The 24,479-nt window shown below is 52.5% G+C and overlaps 1 protein-coding gene across 6 annotated transcripts; it reads right to left on the bottom strand.

The window, feature by feature from the left end:
* Positions 1-9,020: 9,020 nt before the first annotated feature.
* On the bottom strand, positions 9,021-22,953 carry MAG (myelin associated glycoprotein). 6 transcript variants are annotated; one of them, XM_019624841.1, is made up of 12 exons: positions 22,626-22,952; positions 20,728-20,787; positions 20,170-20,238; positions 19,646-20,014; positions 18,133-18,429; positions 17,781-18,038; positions 16,363-16,623; positions 11,861-12,148; positions 11,411-11,507; positions 10,544-10,643; positions 10,237-10,275; positions 9,021-9,538 (listed from the first exon to the last, which is right to left on the bottom strand). In XM_019624841.1, the coding sequence occupies exons 3-11, from the start codon at positions 20,213-20,215 to the stop codon at positions 10,249-10,251; spliced, it is 1,743 nt and encodes a 580-aa protein (XP_019480386.1). In that variant the 5' UTR covers positions 20,216-20,238; positions 20,728-20,787; positions 22,626-22,952; the 3' UTR covers positions 9,021-9,538; positions 10,237-10,248. The 6 variants fall into 6 exon arrangements, with proteins under 6 accessions (XP_019480386.1, XP_019480382.1, XP_019480383.1 ...); XM_019624843.1 differs by having other exon boundaries at positions 9,485-9,538; positions 10,544-10,608; positions 22,626-22,953; XM_019624837.1 differs by lacking the exon at positions 10,237-10,275 and having other exon boundaries at positions 22,626-22,949.
* Positions 22,954-24,479: the final 1,526 nt, after the last annotated feature.

Raw genomic sequence — 24,479 nt, 5'->3', positions numbered from 1 at the left:
TGCTGGCCGCTCACGCTGGCTGCTGGCTACACACGGTAGCCCATGGCAACCCACTGCCATCGCCAGCGACTCACGGCAGCCCAGCTTGAGCTGTTGTTCAGCATCTTGGCTGTGGAGGGCAGTGTCACTGGCCCTCATATGTGGGATCCGAACCAAGGCCCTCTGGGGTCCCAAGCCAGCTCTTAACCATCGCGCCACTCGGCCGGCCCCACCTCACCACTTTTATCAGGCATCTATTTTGTGAGTGTTTGAGGCCAGAACTAGACAACAAGCCAAGCCATGCAAGTCCTACAGATGATAAGGGAAGCTTCTGAGAAATCTTCACTCTGGCACCGCCACACTCTGCTGACTGTGAGGCATTGAGAAGGAAGTAGAAAGAGTGAAGAACAATTTCTTCAAAAAACAGTGATGTTAGGGGAGGTTCTAGGTACTTTCATTGTAGCATCTTTGCCTCAGCATTTTTGCCACAAATGTTTTCACTGCATAACTAAGTGGCCATAAGACAAGTTTGCCATAAAAAAATAAAATAATGAAGAATAAAAAAGGGATATTAAAACAAATATAACAAAATTTTAGAAGATTTAATTGGGAGATACAAAATATTTCAATACATTTAAAATTGTGTGGAAAAAAATGTGTGTAGATTCATAGCAATGCTCTGCAAATAACTGATTTTATTTTGTACCTAATAATACCTTACCACTTGTCTTTGTCCTATGGGAAATGTGGGTTCAACTCTGTGCCCTCAAACAGGGTTCTTGGCCTCTTTTTTTCCTTCTAATATAGTGTACTTTGAAGTAAGAAACCAAATTTTTGTATAAATCATCATCATCTCGAAGAAATGCTAACTATTTTAAAACCAGTACCACATCTACTTATCACTGATGAGACCACTATAAGGGCTAGCTAAGATTTATTTATGATACAAAAATGAAAGTAACTGTGAAAACTTTGTCAATAGAGAAATGAAACCAAACAAATTTTTAAAAACCCCAAACTGTCAACCAGTTATTTTTATTTTTTTATAGCAATTAATTGATTAGTCAATGGAGAAATGAAACCAACGAACCAACCAACCAAACAAACAAACAAAAAAAGCCAAACTGTCAAACACTTATTTTATCTTTTTTATTTTATGGCAGAATTGCCTTACAGTTATTTAGTGATGTAGAAAAAAAAACAAAAAACCTGGAGCTGGGCTGCCATGAGTCCCTGGCGACGGCTTAGGCTGCAGCCCCTGTGGCAGTGGGTTGCCATGGGCTACCGTATGTAGCCAGCAGCCAGCGTGAGTGGCCAGCAGCCGCAGTGAGCGGCCGTCCAGAAGCCGGCGACTGATCTGCCTCGCCCGGGAAGAACGCAATGATGGTGCCAGCTTGGGCCAGTCAAGCAACGTCCTCCACAACTAGACTGAAGAACAAAACGACAGCAACTTGTCTGTTCCCCTTCCCTCAATTTCCCAGCTCTGTTCCCATCCCTCCAATTCCCCAATAAAAAGAAGAAGAAAAAAGCCAATCTCAAAGGGTCACATACTGTACAGTTCCTTTTATGTAACATTCTTGAAATAACAAAATGATAGAGACGGAGAACAGACTATTGGTTGTCAGGGGTTAGGGATGGTGGGGGAAAAGGAAATGGATGTGACTCCAGGGAGATCTTTGTGGAAACACAATGGTTCTGTATCTTGATTACAGTTGTGGTTACATACACCTAAGCATGTGATTAAAGGACTCAGGAGCATACACACATGGGACCAATGCCAAATTCCTGGTTTTGATTTTGTACTATAATTATGTAAAAAGTAACCATCAGGGGAAACTGAGTGAAGGGCACACCAGACCTCTCTTTCCTTGCAATTTTCTGTGAATCTATAATTATTTCAAACAAACAAACAAGAAAAGCAATCTCAGTGGGGCTTCAGTCTAGGGGACATGGTCCCAAAGGTCTTCAGCAGGGAACACATTGGGGACTTAAATCTCTGCTCATCACCTAGAAGCAGTGTCTGAGACTTCTTCTGGCACAGCTCCAGGTGTTGTTCACGGTGCTGTAGTAGGAGGGAATTGGACAGTAGGCTCATTGACGTGCCTTGATGTTTGGAGGCCAAGGTCTGCACGGAAAAGGCAAGGGTGAGGGGAGCAGAACTCCTGAGAACAGAAGCTTTGGTGCCTTACTCTTCCTTCCAAAGAGGTAGATGGTCTCCATTTTTAGGTGACTTGACTATCATTACCCTGTCCCTGCCAGGGACGCAGTGGAGCCAGGCAACTAGGTGTCACTGAGATGCCTGAGCTGTCACTCCCTGCCTAGCTGTGTAGCCCCTCTGAGCCCCCTGCCCAGGATAAGTGCCTTTCTCACAGGGTTAGTGAGTGACACAAGTGATGCACTCAACCACATGCACAGCATATGACAAGCACGTGGTGAACAGACCTGGATTCAAAGCCCATTCCTGCCATTTGTCAGCCGTGACCTCTCAGTTTCCTCTCTTAGGGTGATGCTGATATTGGCAGTACTGACTTTACGGGAGTGCCATGAAAACTCATAAGCACCTAAAGCTTACTTTCATGATGACTGTCATGGCATGAGCACTTTGTAAAAGTGGGCTGTCACTTACTGTCAATTATGCACATTGTCACTTACTCTGCCTGACCAATGCTCCATGGTGACCTTGAGTCACACACCTCTGGCTACTCAGCCATAGCTTGAGCTTAGCAGAGAGGCCCTTTGAGACCAACCTGTTGTTCCTCTCCCACTCCCCAGGGAAGTTAGGATTCCTGGCAGACCAAGATCTGGGGGTGGGAAGGGGTCTTCTGTTTGGCTGCCACCCAGCCTGTGAGCTGAGGTGGTCACCTCCTGTCCAGGGGGCAGGCCCAAGTTTAAAGTGAGGAGGGTGGGGAAGAAGGACGTTTGGAGCTTTGGTACAGCAGCGTTTTGAGTCCCTGACCCCAGTCCTTGAGAGAACACTTTGAAGTAGCCATCGCAGCCCTGGCGCCCTTTCATCACTGAGAATGATGGAGCTGTCTGCCCCGGGCATGGTCATGGTCTTCAGGACAGGGTGGGGTACCACAGGTCAACGCCAGGAGCAACCTGGGAAGTTGGTGGGAGAGGAGGGACAAAGAAGTCCATGTTACCCTGACCCTAGCCTGGTGCCTAAATGTCCTCCCTCCTGCACAGGGTGGCTTAGCCTCCCAACAGTTGGGACGCGAGACCTGCTCACCTCTATCCCAGCCTGTAGACCTCATCCTGTGCATCTGTCGCCATCTCTCTGAGTCACTGTGTCATGGGTTCTGACTCTTCTTCAGCTTAGAATTTCCCAAGGAAGGGGTGCCATCAACCTTTTCTGACCTTGAACTTGGCGAGAGACGAGCACGCTTGTGTTCACTAACTGTGTTCCTTCTGCTTTCTTCAGCATCTACAAAGCAGCCAGTCATCTTGGGCTCCTCTCTTTCCTTCCCCTCCAGAATCAGCAAGTCCTATCAGTTCCTCCTCCAAAACAGGTCCTGACCCTGTCCCCTCTCAACGTCATCATCATCTCCACTTCCTCTCTTTTAGACAATTGCCATGGCCTCCTAAGCCCTCTGCTTATACTTGCTGGTCAGCTGTGCCTATTGTTCACACAGCTGCCAGCAGGGTCTTTGAAACCTCAAGCCCCTCCATAACACTCCCCTGTGTATAATTCTCTAGCAGCTCCCCAGTTCGTGCGGAGTAAAAGCCCAAGTTTAGACGGTGGCCTACAAGGGCCTCTGTGGTCAGGCTCTCTTGGGTAGCCATTTTGGTTCCATCACTTTATTCCAGGCATGCTGCTTTCCTTCTCGTTCCATGAACATAACAAGTACATCCCCACCACAGGCCTTTGCACCTGATCTTGGATTTCCCTGGGCCCACATTCCTCAGAAATTGATGGAGTTCTCTCCCTCGAATGACCTCTTTCTAAAATGACAGCCTTGCACAGCACACTCTGTCCAATCTGACCAACACTTGTTAATCTGATCATCTCTTCCAGAGAATGTAAGCTCTGTGAGGTCAAAGTGTTTCTTCTTGGTGACTGTGGTGTCCCTAGGGCCCAACATAGGCCTGGCACACAGTAGGTGCTTAGTAAATCTGTGTCAGTGGAACAGAGGAATTTGGGGGTGGAGGATTCCAGGAGCTGGGTGGGGTGTGACACCTAAATTCTGGTCCTATCTGTATGTTATCACTGACTATTAGTCCCTCCTAAGAGATGTTCTTTGTGTCAGAGAACTTATGTTGTTTCTCAAACGCTGAGTTTTGCCTGTGACGTTTAGGACCTCTGTCCTGTCTGAGCACCCCCCAAAATATTTTTATTTCATACATCTCTTTAAATAAATTCACTTGATGAATTTTTTTTAAAACTTAGCCTCATCCTAAGCTTTTATAAAAAAAAAAAATTCACCCGTTCGGTATGCTGGTTTCCTTTTGTTCTGATATATACTAAATAAAACATAAATAGAAAAGTCACTCTCCACCTCTCCTTGGATCACCTGGCTGTCTGTCACGGTGCTCAGGTGACACTTTGGGCAGCACAGGGTTACTCTGAGTCTCTCATTATTGACATTGCTGTGGACCTCAGGACAAAGTCCATAGAGGCATTCCTACCAGGCCAGACCTGCTGGAGCCAGGGTCTGTTGTCAGGGGACAGGTGTGTCAGGGTGGGGGCCCCTACCGTGCGCAGATCTGGTAGGAGCTTGCACTGAGGCTGCCGTGAAGTCCCTGCTATTCCCTGTCTCGTCTCATGCCACCCAGCCTCCGTTCAGCTCCTGGGATTCTGCTAAACACATTCCTCCTTGGGGCATTCGCCCAGGGTGTTCCCACGACTTTCCTTCCGCAGGGACCCCTGACCCCTGAGACTTTTAAGGCATACTTCCATTCTATGCTCTAAAAGCCCTCCTAGCACTTCCCTTGGGAGCAGGCATCAGGAGAGGCAGTCAGGCATTAGGTGTGAGGAGACTTATTTAATGTCCTTCTCCCTGCCACACTGCCGGCTCCAGGAGGCAAGGACATGGGCAGACCCTAGAGCAGGGGCCCCTCCCCACTGCTCACAGCCTGCTACTGCCACTACTTCCTTTCTCCTGCGTGGGGACAAAGCAGCCTCGTCACCTTCCTTCCCGACATGGTTTGGTTATTCTTACCTCTAGACCTTGACTTTGGCCTCTGTTGTATCCCTTGCCTTCTTTGAAAACCAGGGGAGAGCCTCCTTCCTTGGGAACAACCTGAATTTCCCCCGGCCCCGCAGCTTTCTTCTTACTGCTTCCTCGGCACCTTCAGGCCCTGCTGGCGCGGCTTCTCGCCTAGATGGCAGTGCAGTACAGTGGTAAGAGCATAGGCTGCAGAACCAGGGCTCTGGGTTCAAATCAAGGCCGCACAGTACCAGCTGGGGGACCAGAAGAAGTGATGTAACGTGTCTGTGCCTTGGCTCCTCCGGGTTCTCACACATCAGCTCATTGGAAGCATGTGGATGCCTCCTGAAAACCAGAGTGCTGGGCCCCACCCCAGAGTTCTTGATTCCTGCAGTCTGCGGTGGGGCCTGAGAATTCACCTTCCTAACAAGTGCCCGGATGATGCTGTTGCAGCTGGTGTAGGGACCCCACTTTGAGGACCATTGTCATAGTTGTTAGGAAAGGTAAAGAGAGATGAATTCATGTAAATCGAGTAGAATTATGTGGTATGGAGTAAGTGCTCAACAACTGTTAGTTATTAACACTTATATCAGAGGGTCTACCCCTACTTTAAATCTCTGATATGTTATTATAGAAAAAGAACTGAGTCCAGAGCATGGTTGGCTCCAGCTCCAGACAAATTTTGCTAAATGTACCCCAAGACTTTGCATCTTTTGGGCAGACCAAGCTGGACGTATGGGATCTACAGACTGAAAATCACATTGGTACAACTGGACTGGGTTGGCACCAGGTGAGTTGTGACTTTTGGGGCCTGTCTTTGCTGTACCTGATTGCATTTCTTGTTCATTAAATTCAAATTAAGTCAATCAAACTCCATTTATCGAGCACCAACTATACGCCAGGCATTGTGCACATACTGTGCACCAGATGTATGGTGATAAGTTATCATGTCCCGTGTGACAAGGGCTGGGGGGCTTGAGGAGGGGCGGCAAAGGGTTAAGAAAGCACAAGAGTCAAAAGTAGAGTTTCTGTGGGCCAGGGGTCTCATCTCTGCAGACTGAGAGAGTGAGCCCTGATACTGGCGGGCTTAAAGCTTTTATTTACAACGGTCACAAAGAGGTCAATTTGAATATCTATACCCAGTTAATTGATTCAATTAGACTGGCTGGCAGCTGCTTCACCGAAACTCATTGTGATTAAGCCTGAGTTGTGCTTTCACACATGCGTATGATCCCCGGGATGGCCTCAGCATTCTGAGACCACCTGATGAGGAAGTTTTACCGAGATTATTCCCTTGGGTCTTAGCATTCCAAGACACTTCCTTATGACTTCAAAGGATCAATGTGCACGAGCATTTGAGTCGGCAGCTGCAAGGTGACAATAAGACACAATTTCTGCCATTTTAAGGGTCACTCATTCATTTAACCCCCATCACTTACCAGGGACTGTGTGTTAAGCACTGGGTATTACAAGATTTGGTGAAATTCTTGTTCTAGGTTGGGTGGAGTGACACATTTATGTCCAACTGATCATAATACATACATTGTGATAAGTGATTTGATTTGCATATTAAAAAGTACTTTGAGGGGGTGGCCGGTTAGCTTAGTTGGTTAGAGCATCATGCTGATAACACCAACATTGCCAGTTCAATCCCCGCATGGGCCACTGTGAGCTCTGCCCTCCTTAAAAGAGTCAACTATGCCATTGTAGCATGAAAGCCATGTGTAACCAGTGACCATGGCTGTTCCCCAATAAAAAAACTTTTTAAGAAGTACTTTGAGATTATAGAGATTAAAGTGACTAATTTTTGTTTGGGAGATTCAGGGAACTCTTGATAAAGAGATGTTATCTGAGCTAAGTACATGGCATGCTTAGAGGCTGACTGGTGAGCAGTTTGGGGTAGGGAGAGTCAGTGCACAGAGGGAGGTGATAGGAAATGGAGGGTGAGAAGGAGGCTAAGCTTGAAGACCAGTCCAGGGGTTTTCATTTTATCCTTCGATGCCCTGGTCCCTTGGAAGGGACATCCTTGCCTGGTATATGTGTCTATACTTTGCCATGTCATCCCTTGGCTTCATACTTTGCTCTTTGGTCAGCATGCCCTGTCATGTTTGGCTTTGTTGCCTCTTAAAATATAAGCTCTGGGGCCGGACAAGTGGCTCAGTTGGTTAAGAGCTGGCTTGGGACGCCAGCTCTGAGCAGCAAGGCCCTGGTTCGGATCCCACATGAGGGACAGTGACACTGCCCTCTACAGCTAAGATGGTGAACAACAGCTCAACCTGGAGCTGGGCAGCTTTGAGTCGCCAGCGAAGGCATAGGATGCAGCCCCTGTGGCAGTGGGTTGCCATAAGCTACCGTGAGTGGCCGGCAGCCAGCATGAGCGGCCAGCAGCCAGTGTGAGCTGCCAAGAGCCGCCGTGAGCGGCTGTCCAGAGGCCGGCGACCGATCTGCCTCACCCGGGAAGAGCACAATGATAATACCAACATGGGCCAGTGAAGCGACGTCCTCCACAAGTAGACTGAAGAACAAAAGGACAGCAACTTGTCTGTTTCCCTTCCCTGATTCCCCAATAAAAAAAAATCTTTTTAAAAACAAAACAAAACAGTTTGAGCTCTGCGCAACAGCGGTTCGATACCCGGCCCGAGCTGAGCTGCCGCTGAGCTGCCAACAGGTGGCAGGATGGCTCAGCTAAAAAAAAAAAAAAAAAGTAAGCTCCTCGTGGGCAAGGATTTCCCCATTTTTCATGCTATTTTTTTTTGGTCCTGAGCCCAGAACAGTATGAACTATAACCAGGTCCCCTGGCACTGCTGTGGCCCAGGTTATCAAAGAGAGAGTCTGGCTGTGGGCTCTACCGAGGGAGCAAACTCCAATCCGAGCTGCTGACACTGAGCTGCCCCTGGGTATCTCTCATCTCTCACCTGGGGTCGCCCATGATGTAAGTGCTGGTTATCCACTGACTTGCATTCCCTCTGATTTGATAATAGAACTCCTGAGTTTGATCTGGGCACATGCCACCCAGCCTCTCTTGCTGCTTGTTAGGTCTATGTTCCAGCCACTGGGATGTGAGGTGAGCTGGCCCTAAAACGAATGTATGACCTCTCCCCTGCCCTTTTCCCCTTCCTACAGCAGGGGGTGAGGACCACTGGAGAAGCCATCTTGGGCACAGCAATGAGAGCTGTGGATTGAGGATGGCAGAGCCACCTAATGGCCTGGACTGCCTGTGGTAATTTCAAGCCTCTTTTTTAAAGCCTGGCCACACCATTTCCTAGCACTGGGACCCTGGCCAAACTGCCTAGCGTCTCTGAGCCCCACTGTTCTCATCTTCACGGGGTTGTCCTGGGGGTCCCTTCCAGGATAGCCTGAGCTTCCTGAAGGGGCTCAATACACAGCTGGCGTCTAAGTAATGTTTCTTGAACCAAATGGAGTGAAGTTTGAAGATGGAAGCTGCAGAGTGCAGCATGACTGTGAACCATGGCAGTCAAATCAACACAGGCTCATGAAACATTGAGATCTGCGGTCCCCCCACCAGATCTGCAGGGCACAGGAGGGAACGTCAGTGAGTGAGTGAAGCCAGCCAGACGTGGGAAAACAGGGAATGGTGGAGACTGTGGCAAATAGGGAACCCATGCCCCTTCAGAAGGGACAGCCACCATCTCTCTCAGTGAGTCACAGCTGTGGACAAGTGCAAGCCCAGTGCTGTCAGTTGCTGTGACGGTGGCAGAGGCAAGAATAAAGTGTTATTATGTGAGTGGGAACAACTGAATGGCAGTTGGCCTGGGCTCAGGGCTAGAATCCCCGGGCCCTTCCTTGCCCCCCCACAGGGCCCAGCACAGGGCAGGAGGGGCATGGCAGGCTCCCCAAGGATGGGTCAGAAATCATCAGGATCTAGACAGGTGCTTGGCTTTGGGGCATTTATTTCATGTCCCTTCCATACAGACCCTGGGGCCAGGTGTGGGGCAGGAGACCAGGCAGGGGGTAGCAATAAATAACACGGACAGACGGAGCTCCCCTCCAGACAGATGAGGTTAAAGAAGGTTAGAGGGGAGCCACATTGTAGGGGTGTGGTGTTGGCAGGGCTGGGGGCAGCTGAGAAGGAGGGAGAAACCAGGACCCCAGGACCTCACTGTCACCTGCCCCATCCCTTTCCTGCCCCAGCCTCCACTACTTTTGGGAAGAAGGGAGCCCGCAGCTAGTGGGGGCCAGCGAGGGCCCTGAGGGGGTGGTGGCCACATAGGCGGCCCCCGGCTCCCTCACTTGACACGGATTTCAGCATACTCGGCCAGCTCCTCTGTCAGGGTGTAGCTGTCCTTGGTGGGTCGTTTTCCCAGGTCCGAGTGAGAATAGCTCAGGTCCAGCTCTGGGGGTTCCCCTCGAAGGCCCAGCAGCCTCCTCTCAGATCCCAGGTGCCTCTCACTCTACGAAGGAAACCGACCCATTAGAAGGCTCCTGTTCCACCTTTTCCACATGCAAAGACAAGAGCTGCTGGTACCCCCACAGCTTCACAGGAGAGTCCCAAAGCTCCATGTGAATCTCCTTTCTCAAGCGCCACCAGCCCGGCCAGCCCCACCGTCCCCAAGTCCCACGCTGGGGCCTTTGCCCACGCGGATCCCCCTTCGCGACACCCTCCTCATTGCTAAGCCTGAAGGTTGCCCACAAATTGAATGTCTCCAGGGAGCCTTCTTCAACATAGGAACTTGGGGGACACACAATTCAATCCACAACACCGTCCCAGATTAAAGCCACCTGGATCCCATCTTTCCAAATGTTTGTACACGCCTGCCTCCGTAAGTCCTTCCCCTGTGTTTGGGTCTGGTGTGGTCCCCCCCTCAATCTGGGTGATCCTGCAGGTGCAACTTTGGCTTCCCCTTCATGCTTACCACCCACACCCCACACCCCTACACAGGGCCTTTGGACACACACACAGGACAGTGGCCACACACAGACAGAAGGGAGCAGCAATGGGACAGAATAGGCAAAGCCAGGAGTGCCGGGCAGGGCAGACTTCACAGGGAACCATCCTGGACGCCTGACTGTGGACGTACATACATGCATGCCAGCCCCAAGGCCCACTAAGGGCCCAGAGGCAAGCACATTGAGGCCCCCCGGAACCTACCTCCTGGGGTGCTCATTCCAGGGTAGAGACCTCTCTGGACTATTGGAGAAGGAAATGCAGTCATAGACCCAAGCGGGGAGGATGAGGGCTTCTGTTGGGCCTGAGCCCCATAGCCCCCTTCACAGCCTCAGCCTGAGCACCCCTCCCCGCCCAGGTCTAAGTCAGTCCTCCTCACTTCCTCCCTTTCCCTTTTGAGAGGCCTCACCTCCCCTGTGCTTCTTGGCCTCCCAGTTCCCTCCCAGACCCTCAGTGTCCCTGACATCCACGGTTTCCAACTAGCCTGGAGCCGCAGGGCTCTGGCCCTCACCTCATACTTTTCCGGTGCCCCAGAGATGCGGAAGTCGCTGCTGAACAGGACTGGGGGGTTGTCCCCTGCGGAGAAGCTGGGGCTCTCTGTCACGTTCTTTCTGCAGAGCAGGACATGGCAGCCCCAGTAGGACTCCCAGGACTCCCTCCCCCCTCCCTTTTTGCACCCCCATCTACTTTAGGAGTTTGGCCCAAGGAACCCCAGTGTTGTTCCCACCCATCTCTCCAAGATGGGGCAGATGGGCTCTTCGAATGACCAGCCTCTTCCTGTCCACCACTGCCCATCCCTCCCCTGCTTTGTGGCTGAGGATGAGCCACCTAGCCACTGGTCTCTGCCCCTTTTCAGGACCCCAGTCTGGCTTCTCTGGGTTCTCCTCATATGCTCCAGGTCTGTCTGTCCCTCTTGCTGTCCGAATGTAGAGCAGGGAGATTAATTCATCTTTAGGAAAGCCACAAGGAATTCAACAACAGCATAGTTGTGGCTCCTGGCTGTGGTTTGAGGGCAGGGGAAAGGTTTTTGTTGCCACAGATGTGTGTAATCACGGGGACTTCTGGAACCAACGGGGACTGACACTAGTGGCAGGCCGGAGGTAGCTGGCTTTCCCCTCCAGGAGCTCATAGCAGAGAATGTGGGAAAATAGGTAACAACTGGTGGAAAGTGCTTGGCCCAGCACTGGACATGCTGACCCGCAGCGGCTCTTGTTTGCAGCAGCCGTCTTTCCTCCATTCAGTTGAACATTCTCAGAGCAGAATCCACCCTCCCACATACATACAGGGCTGCCCTCCCTTGCCCACCCCTCAGCCCCACCCCCAACCCCACCCTTGGAGGACTCCCCATGTCCCAGGTCAGCCCTGGCGGGGCACTCACTTTCTGCGTGTCTGGGTAATGTAGCAGACGATGGCAATTAGGATGGCAAAGGCGACCACAGCTCCCACAGGCCCAATCTTGGCCCACATCAGACGGTCTGAGGACAGAGAGGACCCAGGTGCCCTCAGGGCTGCTGGTAGGAATGAGGACACCCCGATTCTTAGGAGATGGGCTGGGGCAGGAGTGAGTAGTGAAAATACCTGCACAGCTGGCACATCCTTGCACTGACTGACTAGCCTGAAGGGCCTGGGGAGGGGCCCGTGCAGTACAGGCAAACTCAGGGCAGCCTCTCCTTACCGACCAGAAGGGTCTCTCTAACCACTTGATCAACCTGCATGGCCTGACCCGTGCTCGGTGGCTGATGATCAGTCAGCCTTGGGGAGGGGAGGCTGGATCCAAGAGGAGCCCCCTCTGTCCCTGTGGATCCCATACCCAGGCCACACCACTCACGGGCTCCCTGGAAGGGCAGCTCCAGGCTTTTGGTGCCATAGAGGTTGCGGGAGGTGCAGATGACCCGCTGCGGGGCCTGGGACTGGCCCCGCAGCGTGAGGATGCTGGTGAGCAGGTGGCCACTGCGCTCCGAGTACACAAACTCCCGCTCTGTCTCGTTCACGGTCACGTTGCGCGAGGGCAGCTCGAAGGCCACAGAGGGCTCCGGGTTGGATTTCACCACGCACAGGCACTGCACCGTGTCTCGGGCCGCTGCACAGTGGGACTCCAGAAGGATCACAGGGGCAACTGCATGGGCGAGATCAAGACTGAGTGAGCTGGAAACAACCCAAGGCCAGAACTCTCTGGCTGAGAGCCAAGAGCGGGGTGGTAGCTATCTCAGAGAAGAGCTAGCTGCATTTTCTCCTTTATACTATCTCATAACACCCCCTCTAACTCTGTTCACGGTAAATAAATCAGATCATGCTCAAGCCCTTCTTCCAACTGCTCTGTGTCACGATAAAATCCAACTTCTTTGCAAGGCCCTGCGGGACCTAGCCACAATCTGATCTTTTTTCACCCAAAGGCTCATTCCTTGCAGTCACACTGGTCTCCTTGCCGTTTCTCAAGTTTATGGAGCTCTGCCCCACCTTGGGTCTTTGTGTTTCTCCCTCAGCCTAGAACACTCCCTGGAGATACCTTCCCAACTCACCTCCTTTCTCCATGAAGGTTCCACTCAGACCCCTCAGACACTCTCTTTCTCTGACTACCGCATGTAAAACTGCACCTCACTTCACTAACATTCACTCCCTGTCCCGCTCGGTTTTCTCCCCAGCACTCACCCCTACCCATGTTGTATATTGATATAGCTGGCCTCTCTTTTCCAACAAGACGGGCTCTCGTTCTGTCTCCACTTTGTCCCCCCACACTTAAAATGTGCATTTCACATAGCAGAGCTCTGGGAAGACTTGTGGGGTGAGCTATTGAATTCTGCTGGCTCCCCTTTCTGGCCATCTTGTAGATGCCCCTATTATTCCCCAGAACCCCCTTGCATCCTAACCCTCCCTCTGTCACAGGAGTCCCCATTGCTGCTAGCACTAAACACCACTCTCCACCCAAGGTTATTTGGTTGAGCTTTGCTTTGCTGTCATTTGTACTTTAAAAAATGGTACAGGTATAATTTTCTTTTATTTTCCAAAATGTGAAATTATCATAGAACACTGAATGTTGCTTTTTAAAACTATATTCTCTCTTCCTCCTGGAGGGTCCAGCACTCCCCTCAGCTTGCTCTAGACTGAGCTCTGGCTCTCAGTTCTGACCCAACCCCCCTTCCCCCCACTCCCCCCCACACACAGGCAAATGACCCTCAGCCCACCTAACCCACTTATTTTCAGTTTCCAACAAAGAAAAATATACAGGTGACAGTTATGGGACAGGGAGTTACGTGACCAGATACACTTGCAATAGAGATGATTCTAATCTGAACTAACATCTAAGTCTAGTCATTTAAAAGTTATATACCCCAAATTCTGTTTAGGCAGACATGCACCATGCTTGCAGTAGTGTTAAATTAACACACCACAGAGTAAATCAATAACAACAAACCTGAAGTGATTATATTTGATGACAACCCTTTCATTCAAGACTGCACTGCTGGTGCTTCAGTGATGTCTGCCCTAGATGCTGTGAGAACGCAGACACCCTACCTGCATGTGCTCAGCGTCTGTCTTTGCAGCTTTGCAGGCAGCCTGGGAAACCTATGAAGCCCTGACTGACACTAGACAAACCCCCAGTGCTGCCATCTACTGGCTAGTGGCTCCCATCAGGCCCTCAGCTTCTTTGGGCCCCCAAGATGGAATCCTCATCTGTGCAAACAGGAGTAATGGTCCTTAACTTGCAAGGGGCTGTAGGGACTCTGATGATAGATAGGCACATGAGTGCACTGTAAAGGCTTAATTAAATTAACACCCACCCAAGGAGTTAAGATTAGATAAATAGAACCATTCCAGCAGAGGGAGCACAGGAGCAAAGCCTTGGCAGCAGAATGCAGGGTGGATATGAAGCCTGGAGTCCAAAGGAAAAATGAGTGGGGAATGATGAGGGTACCTAAGACTTACAGAACACATAGGACGTGTCAGGTGCTGTGGGCGCTCACCATGATTTCCTTAGTCTTTACACCCATCTTTCGAGTAAGATACTGTTATCACACCCGTATGTCAGAGGAGAGAATTTAGGTTCAGCAAAGGTGAAGTTACTTGTCTGGGATCATGCAGCAAGACAGAGACAGAGCTAATATTTTGACCCAGGTTGGTTCCGCTTTGTCGGGTACTTGACAACACCTCAGTTTCCTTCTCTTAAACTGGGGCGAAGAACAGTCCCCTTCCCTATCACACTGTTGTGAGAACGAAACAGGTCAATACATTGCAAAGGGCTCAGACAGGTTGTGTGCATGTTGTAAGCACTCTGTAAGGGTGAGAGCCTCCTGCGTCGTCCATGCCATGCTGGGCCCTAGGGTTGGCAGGTAAGACAGGGAACCCTGCACCAGAAACACTCACCATTGTCAGTAAGCACTAAAGCCAGGTTCTAAGGGACATAGACTTTGGGACAGAAGAGGGATGAGGGACAGCTCTGTCCAGCAGCCTGAGGCTGCACTCCCAGAAGGAAAGCACTGTGACACGGGCCTTGGTGAAGCATGAAGGACTCAGCAGGTAGGGCTGGGGCGTGGATCACACCTGTTCCTCAACTCCAGTGGATTAAAGGCCTTACACTCCAAATCTGTTTGTTTGTCTTCAAAAGAAGCTAGATTACGTGAGTCCTTGGGTGCCAAGGGCTGTGGGGGAGGTGAAGCGGCCAGAGGTTTAACAGCTGAGGCAGCCAGGAGAATTCTGGCACTGACCGACCTTCCGAGCTGCATGGCTGGAGGAATTCTGACCTTCATTATTCCTCACGTAAGGGATAATGATAACATACCTGCTTCACAGGATGGCCACAAGGGCTCAGCAAAATAACACCTGTAGAGAATGGAATTCTGACCCAGCGTAGTCCCTTAATGACCATTTGCTGCCGCCACTCTTCTTACGCACAGGGGAGGGAAGGTCTATGACCGAGAATGTACATGAGAAGGTGTTGTGTGTATGTTCAAGGGCTGCCATCAGATTCTCAGAGGCGCTGACTCTTAAACTTAAGGACCACTGGCTTGGGGTGCGGCAGGGAAAAGAGTGCAGCAGAAGGGGGAAACTGGGCCCAGCAGGGTGCATATGGGGAAAAGCACTGCACAAGCCGTACACCGAGATCACATCGGATGCCGTCAGTAGCAGAGACCGGAGGGAACGATAGGTGTTCCTGGTATGGGGTTCCCTGTCTTACCAAAGATGAAAGGTTAGTGGCAGAGTGGGCAGCCATGGCTTTGACATGAAAGATGGCACTCCAGGAAGAATCTGTAACTACCATGTTCGGATTATCGCTATGTCTACTCGTACAGAGTATGGAGCATGGACTGTGCTCAATACCTTCTGACAAACTTCTGTGGTGGGAACAATTGTAAGCAGAGTAATTGAGGCTGGGAGTAGTGAAGATTGGAGACGAGTGCCAGAGGTCAGGTCAGAGCTGAGGAGGAAGCAGGGGAAGTGGAAATATGGAGGTGACATTCCAGAGGGAGTTGCTGGGGGAGGGGAGTCAGAACTGTGACTTGGGAGCTAAGACCCAGAATGGTGACCAGGGTGGGGTTATGGGAGTTGGTGGTGCTGTCCATTAAGAGGAGGTCAGGAGAGGTGCTGGCTGGCGAGGAGTTTCATTTCCAAGGCAGTTAACTGTTTATGTGCATCCATCTCATCTCTTTGGCTATAGTCTATCTGTTAACAAGCATGGTGTCCTCTTGGTACTATCCCCCGCCTCCCACAGAGTCGCACAGCCCTTTGCACATAACAGCTGTTCGATCACTGTATTCTGATGTAATAACGCAGGATGAGGTCAACTATGGGCAGTACAGAAGAATGGAACCAGGCCACCTGGATTTGAAACTCAAATTCTGCCATTCTAGCTGTGTGAACTTGGGCAAGTGGCATAACCTCTCTGGGCCTGTTTCCTTCTCTGCAAATTCAGGACAGTAATAGAACCTTCTTCATAGGATGTCATGAGGATGAAATGAGTGGGTCCCTGTACAGCGCTTCCAATAGTGCCCGGTACATAGCGACGATCCACAAGTGTTAGATGTCGTGGTTAGTATTTTAGTTAAAGCAAAGGGACAGTGGCCACAGGATCCAGAATCTCCTTGGTCAAAAGTACACCCCAGGGTATGTGAACACAGTGTTCTCAGGTGGGACTTGTATTTTCTTGCTGTGGATTCTGCTTCCCTGCCTTTCTCATCCTTGTCTGCTGGTGCAAAGCTAACCCTTGGTTGGGATATGTGGGTACCTCCCGGTAACCCAGATGTCCCCCACTGAACCATCTACCTCAGGGTGGAGGGGAGACACAAGTCCAGGCAGCTCTCAGCAGGGGGAGGGGAGAGGAGGGGGTGTACTCACACTCCACGGATAGGTTGAAGGCGGTAGCCCTCTGGCCATATTGGTTCTCGGCCACACACCAGTACTCTCCGTCATCCTCGGGTGTGACAGCAGGCAGCTCCAACTGCAGCTCGCTCTCATAGATGACTGTAGCCAGGATTTGCTTCTCCTTGAAGATGGTGAGAATAGGATCCGGGTTGCTCTGTGTGGAGCACAAGATGGAGACCGTCTCCCCCTCCACAGCCACCACTGTCACGTTCACCGTCGGTTTCCAGGGTGCATCTGGGGGGCAGGACAGGGGGCCGATGGTCAGAAGCCAGAAGGTGCCTCTTCTGCCAACCAACTCTGACCCCTAAATGTGACCCCAGACACCCCAATCAAAGCACAGCAGCTCAGGATGGCTCAGGTAACTCCAGGCCTGGCTGTCCTGTTAACAAGAACAGAGGCTCTGCAGCCAGAGTGCTTGTTTGAACCCTGGCCCTACCCCTTCCCAGGTATGTGTGGGCCCGTTTCTGAATCTCTCTGGACCTCATTTTTCTTATCTGGAAAATGGGTTTGATAATAGTCTCGAGTTCTTAGGGGTGGGTCACTGAGAATCTAAGTGACGGGCACGGTTCTAGCCTGAACAAGGTAAATGAAGATCCCTGCACACGGGCGTAGGTGCCGTGTAAGTAAATAAATATACGCTAGGCAAGATAAGTACTTTGGGGGAAAATAAAGGGAAAGATGGAAAATCGGGGTGGTTACAGTTTTAACTAGGAGGGTGAGGGAAGGCTTCAGTGAGAGTAGAGCAGGGGGGAGGAGCCAGCCCCCGGGATGCCTGGGAGAAGGAAGAGGATTTGTGTCAAGTATTCAGAAACTGCTGAGTAAATGTTGGCTGTGGCTGTCATTATTATTATCCCCAGCCCTGGCGTTTTGCCTCAATAAGTATTTGTGAATGAATAAATGAATGAATGACCTCTCCTGGGTTCCTAGCTAAAATCCTGTCTGACCAGCCAGCCCCCTTGCCCGGCGCCCTGTAATGCACAGGTACACACAAGGTGCTGGGTGAGGCCTCACATCCCCTCAACCCTCCCAGTAGAACTGCAATGGGGCTCATTTTTAAAATGCAGATTCCTAGGGCCAAGCCCAGATCTACTCCCAGAACAGGCAGGACTGCCCCAGGAAACTGAATATAACCAGATTTCCTGGGAGATAGGGACTGAATCTGTCTTCTGCTTTTGTCCTAGGGATGAGATTGGTGCAGCGTAGGTGTTCACCAGGTGCTTGTGCGAAGAAGGAAGGAACACCTTGACCGGAAACCCTCCTCTCCATCTTCACCTCAGCCTCAGTTCTGGCCCCAACTGGCCCAACGCCCTGGATGAGGCCTCTTTTCCCTAATCTCTCCCCCTCGCCCGCGGCCAGTGCCAGGCATACATGCGCCTTGGGCGGCCACTCACACATGACGCTGAGCCCCACGGTGCGGTTGTCCTGGCCATAGGCGTTCTCTGCCAGGCAGGCGTAGATGCCGTCCTCCCCGGGGGTCACTTCGTCCAGCTCCAGGGACAGGCTCTCAGCCACGGCCTCCTGGAGCACCGTGCCATCCCGCATCCAGGTCAGCAGGGGCGGGGGGTTGCTGTCAGCCCCACAGAGGAGGCTGACGTGGGAGCCCTCGATGGCCTCCACCGAGGAGTTCATCTCCACAATCAGCGGGGGGTCTGAGGCCGGCGACACCGCGGGGTCAGAGGGTGGACGCCGCGGTCCCCCGGCCCCGCCCCGACCCCGCCCCCCCTGGCCCGCACCCAGGCTCACACTTGACGTCCAGGCTGGCGTAGCCCTCGAACTGCAGAGTGGTATTGAGGAAGGAGGCCTGGCAGCCCAGCCGGTGGCCGTTGGCCTCCCTAGTGGGCACGAAGTGTAGCAGCGACACCAGCACCCAGGTGCCCTCATCCTCCCGCAGCCGACCCAGCACAGCGGGCTCCCCTAGCCCATCGTGGCCCAGCCAGCTCAGCTCTGGGCGCAGCTCTGGGCAGTTGTCAGGCACCATGCAGCTGACCTCCACTTCTGTGCCTGCCACCACCTCCGGGGGGACCACGATGTTGGGGGTGTCTACATGAGGCAGGGAGAAGGAGGGTTAAAGAAGCAGACACCCCCACCTTGCCTAACTCCAATCCTAGTACCTGGTTCCCTCCCCTGGGATACAGAAATCCCTACAACCTTCTCTCCTCCTGGTTATCCTTCACTCAGAAGCCCTGCATAAATCCAACTACGGATGTGATAGTAATGAGACAAGCCATATGGTAGTCTGAATACTTTACAGTGTTGAACTTGCCAGTCCTTCCAGCCATGCTAGTGGGTGGGAAACAGTACTTTACTCATCCTGCAGTTGAGGAAACTGAGGCCACAGCTCGTACCTGGTACAACTGAGCTGCAAGCCCTGTCACTGTGGCTTCGTCATCTGTGCTCTTGACACTACAGCATATTCTTTAAGAAACATCTCTCCTCCTCACTGTTTTGGTTTACCTTCTACTTGTGGATGTGAGTGTGTGTGTGTGTGGGGGGGGGTTCTCTTTCTGCATCAGGGCTGTAATCTGGCTCCTTGTATAGACTTGATACTGATGAAGAGCCTGAATTTAAGCGCTCGAGGCAGTAGGGCCTCTCAGAAATCAGGTAGTGGACCCTAATCTGATTGCCAAATCTGGCCAAGAGCTGCATTTTATTTGGCCTAAATTTAGGAATTAAAAAAAAAAAAGTGAATCAGCAGCTGATGTTTAAGAATTAGGAGATCATAGGAAAATACACAATTCTGGTTTCTTCTGAAAATTCAGACTGCCTGACAGCCAAGGCCCTGTGTTCTCACCCAGCACCAATCAGCCAGAGCTGGGAGCCACGTGCCAGGCACTGCTCTGAGCACTTGACAGCCTCTCACTCACTGAGCTTTAAGTGCTGCTCTTAGCCCCATTTTACAAAAAAGAAAACCAAGGCTCAGAGAAGTTAAGTAACTTGCCCACAGTTGCCCAGTGAACACAGGGAGGCAAAGGGCTTATCCCTAACCCCTGAGCCTCGCTGCCTTTCCCCCAGGTGTTTCTAGAAGAATAAGAGCACGCCTTTTCCTCTGAGGGCAGCAAGGCTATTCGGGGCCCTGCTTTGCTCATTGCTGCCATCTGCCCGGTCTGTGTGGGCACTGGGCTTTGCACCTCCCAGCCAAACCAACAAGTCCCAGGATCTGTCCTGGGGAGACCTCCCTAAAAAGGTGCTGGTGAGGACTTCCTGCTGCCCCACCCTGCCCAAGGCCCGCCACCCGTGCAACCTCTGGGGGACTCACTGATAATGTCCAGGACGCTGTGCTCCGAGAAGGTGTACTGGTTGTAGCCCCCTAGGTCCCCGCGGAAGTAGTACTTGCCCCCCAGCTCCGGGCTGAGGTTGCTGAGCAGGAGGGTGCAGTTGCGCAGGCCCAGGTCCCCCAGCAGGCGGCTGCGGCCCTGGAAACTCTCGTGGACGACTTGGGTGCGAGACTTGAAGACCACTGGGGGGTAGTTTTTTGGGTAGGGGCTATTGAAGTACCAGACACCATGCACGACAGCAGGCCGCAGCTCATCGGGGAAGTCGAAGCGGCAGGGGATGGAGACACATGTGCCCTCGAAGGCTGAGATGGACGAGGGCATCCAGGCACCCCAGTGACCCCCTCGAGAGGCTGTGGGTGAGCAGGACTGCTGAGGCTGAGGGACATGTCCTTCTCGAAGCACCCACCTCCTACTCCCATCACCTTCCACTGGCCTGAGGGGGAAACAACCCCAGCCAGCGTGGGGCCAAGGCCCCAGGATCCCCAGCCAGCCCCCCACCCATTACCTGCAATCATAATCCAAAAGAGGGGAAGCGCTGTGAGGAATATCATTTTGTACAGCAAGTGAGCGACAGCTGGAGAAGGGAAAGGGGGTGGTTAAAGTCCAGGGGAAGTGAAAAGGGGTGCTTCTATTAAAGCTTTAGGAGGGGGCCTGTTCTGACAGTAGCCACTGCTGCTATTAATATTTATATTTACAAATATTTATATGGCATTGACCATGAACCAGGCCTCAGTGCTTTTACTCTGCTATATTAATTCATTTGATCTCTTTGAGGTAGGCGCAATGATTATCTTCATTTATAGCTCAAGTCCAGAGAGGTTAAGTAACTTGCCCACAGCCACACAGCCGGCAAGTGACAACTAGGATTCAAGCCCTATCTACCTGGCTCCAGGTTTGCAGGCATAACCACCCAACTGTCCCGTCTTTCCGCGGTAGTGGTATGTTGATCATGATCTTCATCACCACCGGGCCCCTGGGGATCCCCAGAGAGTAAGAACACAGCAAAACCTGGACCAGCAGTAAAAAGAAGGGGGAGCCAAGAGGAAGGAACTCTGCCCCTCACCTCAGTCTCCCTGAGTTGGGAATGTCTTCTGGTCCCACTTGAAGCGGTCAGCTAGCCAATCTAGAACAAGAGTCAGACAGGTGCAAGGGGGCAGGGGTGCCCTCTGCCTGCCCGCCCCCTTTCAGCATCTGCTATGAGTTGTGGCCTGTCCGAAGGCTTCCCATGGATGCTTGGGACCCTCCCACACAGCCTGGGAGGTACTCTACATAGGGTCACCCCCCTCAAGCTACCATAAAAAACTGCGGGGAGGGAAAGGGGAGTGGCGGAGCATTGGGTTGGGGGGATAGGCGGGGGGTTTGTGAGTGGGGTAAGGCCTGGGGGTGGCAGGCAGGGACCCAGTGCCATCAATGACTGGGTTTCACAGTATCAGCATTCCCAGCATGCCGCGTGAATTCCTGCCGCCTGCTCCCACCCCACAGACAGCCCCTGCTGTCCCCACCCTCAACAGAGGCCAGCGGCCCAGCACAAAAGAGCCCTGTTCCCTCTGGGGGAGGGTACCGCGTCCTGGGGAGCTCCTGGGGTAGGTGGGATGAGAGAAGAGTCGCACACTCCTGGCTGAGCTCTGCATGGGGCCAGGAAGGACCAGGGGTGGGAAAGAAGGAAGCCCCTGGCAACAGGCTGCTCTGTGGGTTGCCTCAGGGTTGGAGCCAGGGTTTCCAAGTGGCTGCCTTCCCCAGCCTTCATCACCCTCTTCCCACGGACACAGATGCATGCAGTCAGACACATGGAAATGCTGCTATGAAATGTGACAGATCTAGACTCAGCCAGAAGAGTAGGCTCGCACAATAGACTCACGCGGACACCCGGTCAGGCCCCTGCACACATGGGCAGGCACTGAGTCCCCCCAGTGCCCTCAGAATGGGCCGGCACACACAGCCACAGAAGCATACCTGCACTGCTGTCCCTCCTGTGCACCTCACTCCTGCACTGACATGGGCATGGCGTTCAGGCACATACGCATACCCGTCGGCGTGCCATGCTCACAGACACACAGGCCTGCACACACACACACTGAGGTGTAGCTAAGGACAGACCAACCCAGACACATGCTGAGGGACACAGGGCAGATGCCACCTTTGCACCTGCGGCAAGAAGGTACAGGAGACAGACGCAGGGCATGGGCAGACATGCGAGACATGTAGACCGAGCATTCTTTACAGGGGTGAAAACTGGTTCTTGAGGTAGGGGCCAGAAAACGTCTTAGCTATGACAGTGATTTTTCATTTGTGGTCCTCACCAGGACCACCGTACATCAACATACGTACAGCATATCTGTAGTAGTAAAATTCTTAGGGGGAGTGGAATTAGGAAAAATAGGTCTAAAAATTTTTCTTAGTGGTGTGTAATGAAAAAAAGGTTGACAAACATTGATGTATATTAAGACACACCCATGGGAGGTGCATGCGTGCACGCCACACACACACACACACACACACACAAACACACACACACACATCCTGTTGTGAGCCCAGGTGCTGCAACTTGCTCAGTCACAGCCCACTGCCCCCAACCCTTCCCAGAGGGCAAGATGCAGGTGTCTGATCACCTGGGCATCACTGTACTCTCCACCCAGCCCCAGGCTGCTTCCACCCCATCTGCCCCAAACTTGGGAGCCCCAGGGCAGCTGCTCCTGCAGAACCTCCACCATGAGGGGTGCTGAGGAAGGCCTTTGGTTCCCTTTCTCTGTGGTTTCTTCCCAAAGCCTGGACACCGTCCTGCCATGGTCAGTCCCAGTTGATCCCCAAAGTCCTAAGGAATACCTTTCCCCATCCTAAATTAGTGGCAGTTCACAGCGACCATCCTCACCTTGCACCTGCTTCAGGTGTCCCTGCTCCACCCTCTCAGTCCCAGCCCTCTATTCCCACCATGTCCCCGGCCCCTCTTGGCTGCGTACTCACCAGGATGCTCTTGTGTCTGCACCCTCTGCTCTTCAGTCCGGCTCACAGTTGCCTGGCCTCCCAGGGTCTAGGCCCCCACTTGCTGGTCCCTCCCCTCCCCCACCACCGGGTGCCAGGGGCCGCCTGCCTCCAGGGCCCAGCTCCTCCCTGTCCCCGGGGGAGGGGGGCACAAAGGGGCCCTTGTCACCACTGCTCAACTGGGCAGCCTGATGCCTGGGTTCTACTAGCTCCTTCCTGGAGGGGATGGGGTGCGGCTGCCTTACTTGTTCCCCCCTCCTCCATCTCTGTGAACCCTGGTTCTGAGTCCCTGGGAGGGCGTTCTAATATTTCTCAACATCTCAGACTGAGCAACAGAAGGCGTTGTCCTCAGCTTCCAGGGAGTCTTGGTGGCAACGATAGGTCTAACCCGGGTCCCCAGAGGCAACAGAGGCTGGTGTGGGTGGGAGGAGGAGACAGGACCTCGCCACTCTCGGCTTCAGTGTCATGTACACCCTCTCTTAGAGTCACTTCCCTAGGTCACATTTGGTGCCTGCATCCTGGTCTGTTTTCTTCTTGCCATTGGAAGTGACCTTAGGTATTGACTGTCTCCTCTCATGAGAACATGACCTCCAGAAGGACAAGGGCTTTGCCTGCTGATTGCCAATCTATCCTGCTTGTAGAACAGCTCCTGGCACAGAGCTAAGCTTCATAAATGCGGAGCTTTTGCATGAATGTGTGCGTCTAATACCCTGTGGCACCTTCTGACTGGAGGCCTCTGCACTTGCTTCTTCCTCTTGGAAATCTCCCCTACCTCATCCCACCTTCTCACTCCGCCCTAGCCTCAGCCTGCTCACCTTTTTAGCTCCCTGAGTGGATGCCACTGCCTCTCGAATCCTGCCTGCCTTCTCACCAAGCCAAGCCTCTCCATCTAAATGCTGCCCTGTCTTTCCACAGCTCTCAGCACGTCTGCCGACCTGCACCATTGGTGAGCCGCTTCCTCACTAGCCTGGAGCTTACGGAGGGCAGCGTTTCTATCTGCTTGCCTGTCTGTCTTGTTCAACCTGTGTCCCCTAGAACAGAGCCTGGTGCACAGAGGGTGTTCAGCAAGGGCTGTGCTGACGCTGAGCGGGGTGGGGACCCTTTGTGGGCAGATTCCACAATGATCCTCTTGCCACCCCAATCTCTCCCATTGGGTATGATCTCTGCAAGGTCATGGCGGGGAGCGAGTGGTGTGACTGAGGGTAGTGGTGGTTTGACCATGAGCTGTTCGGTCACACTGGGGCATCTTCCGTCCTCCTTTAGGCCAGAGTAGTGGAGAGGCGGGGAGGGAGGGTCCTTTCTCCCAAGGGAGAACCTGTGTGTGAGGGTGGGGAGGGGAATCCCTCAGACCAGGGAGTGAGCAATCAGAGAACGCTGGACGCAGGGGGAGGGGGAGTCCCACCCCCACCTCAGGCTTCATGATGTCAGACTCTGCCCGTGCCTTTCCCAGTCAGGGACAAAGGCTCATTGAGAATGGGGTGGGGCTTGTACGCCTGGGTCCCTGGGTCCCGGAGAAGAGAGGGGCCTGGTGCCTGGGCTTTGGGAGTGGACATCAAGTACTCATATGTCACAGCCTTCAGTGTCAGCACCTTAGGGTCATGTGTCAGTGCAGTTTTGGGGGTTCATCTCCTCTCTGGGTGTAAACCGAAGGCTGTCCCTGGGGGGAGGATGCACAGGAGAGTGATCCCGCAGAGAGCAGCGGGAACGAACACTGAAATCTGAAAACTTGGGTCTCCAGACCACAGAAGGACTGGGGGACCTGAGGGCACGCGGCTGCCTCAAGGGGAGAGGTGCCACTCACAACCAGCTACCAGCACTGCCACATCATCTGATCCT

The sequence above is a fragment of the Hipposideros armiger genome, unplaced genomic scaffold (assembly GCF_001890085.2).
Source record: "Hipposideros armiger isolate ML-2016 unplaced genomic scaffold, ASM189008v1 scaffold_609, whole genome shotgun sequence".
Taxonomy (NCBI): Eukaryota; Metazoa; Chordata; class Mammalia; order Chiroptera; family Hipposideridae; genus Hipposideros; species Hipposideros armiger.
This window is presented reverse-complemented; position numbering and strand designations above follow the sequence as displayed.

Coding starts and splice junctions, on each gene's coding strand:
- MAG (XM_019624837.1), bottom strand. CDS start 20,215: ATGATATTCCTCACAGCGCTTCCCCTCTTTTGGATTATGATTGCAG. Junction 20,015..20,169: donor CTTTTGGATTATGATTGCAG/GTAATGGGTGGG, acceptor GCTCACCCACAG/CCTCTCGAGGGGGTCACTGG. Junction 9,539..10,543: donor GGGCACCGGAAAAGTATGAG/GTGAGGGCCAGA, acceptor TTTCCTTCGTAG/AGTGAGAGGCACCTGGGATC.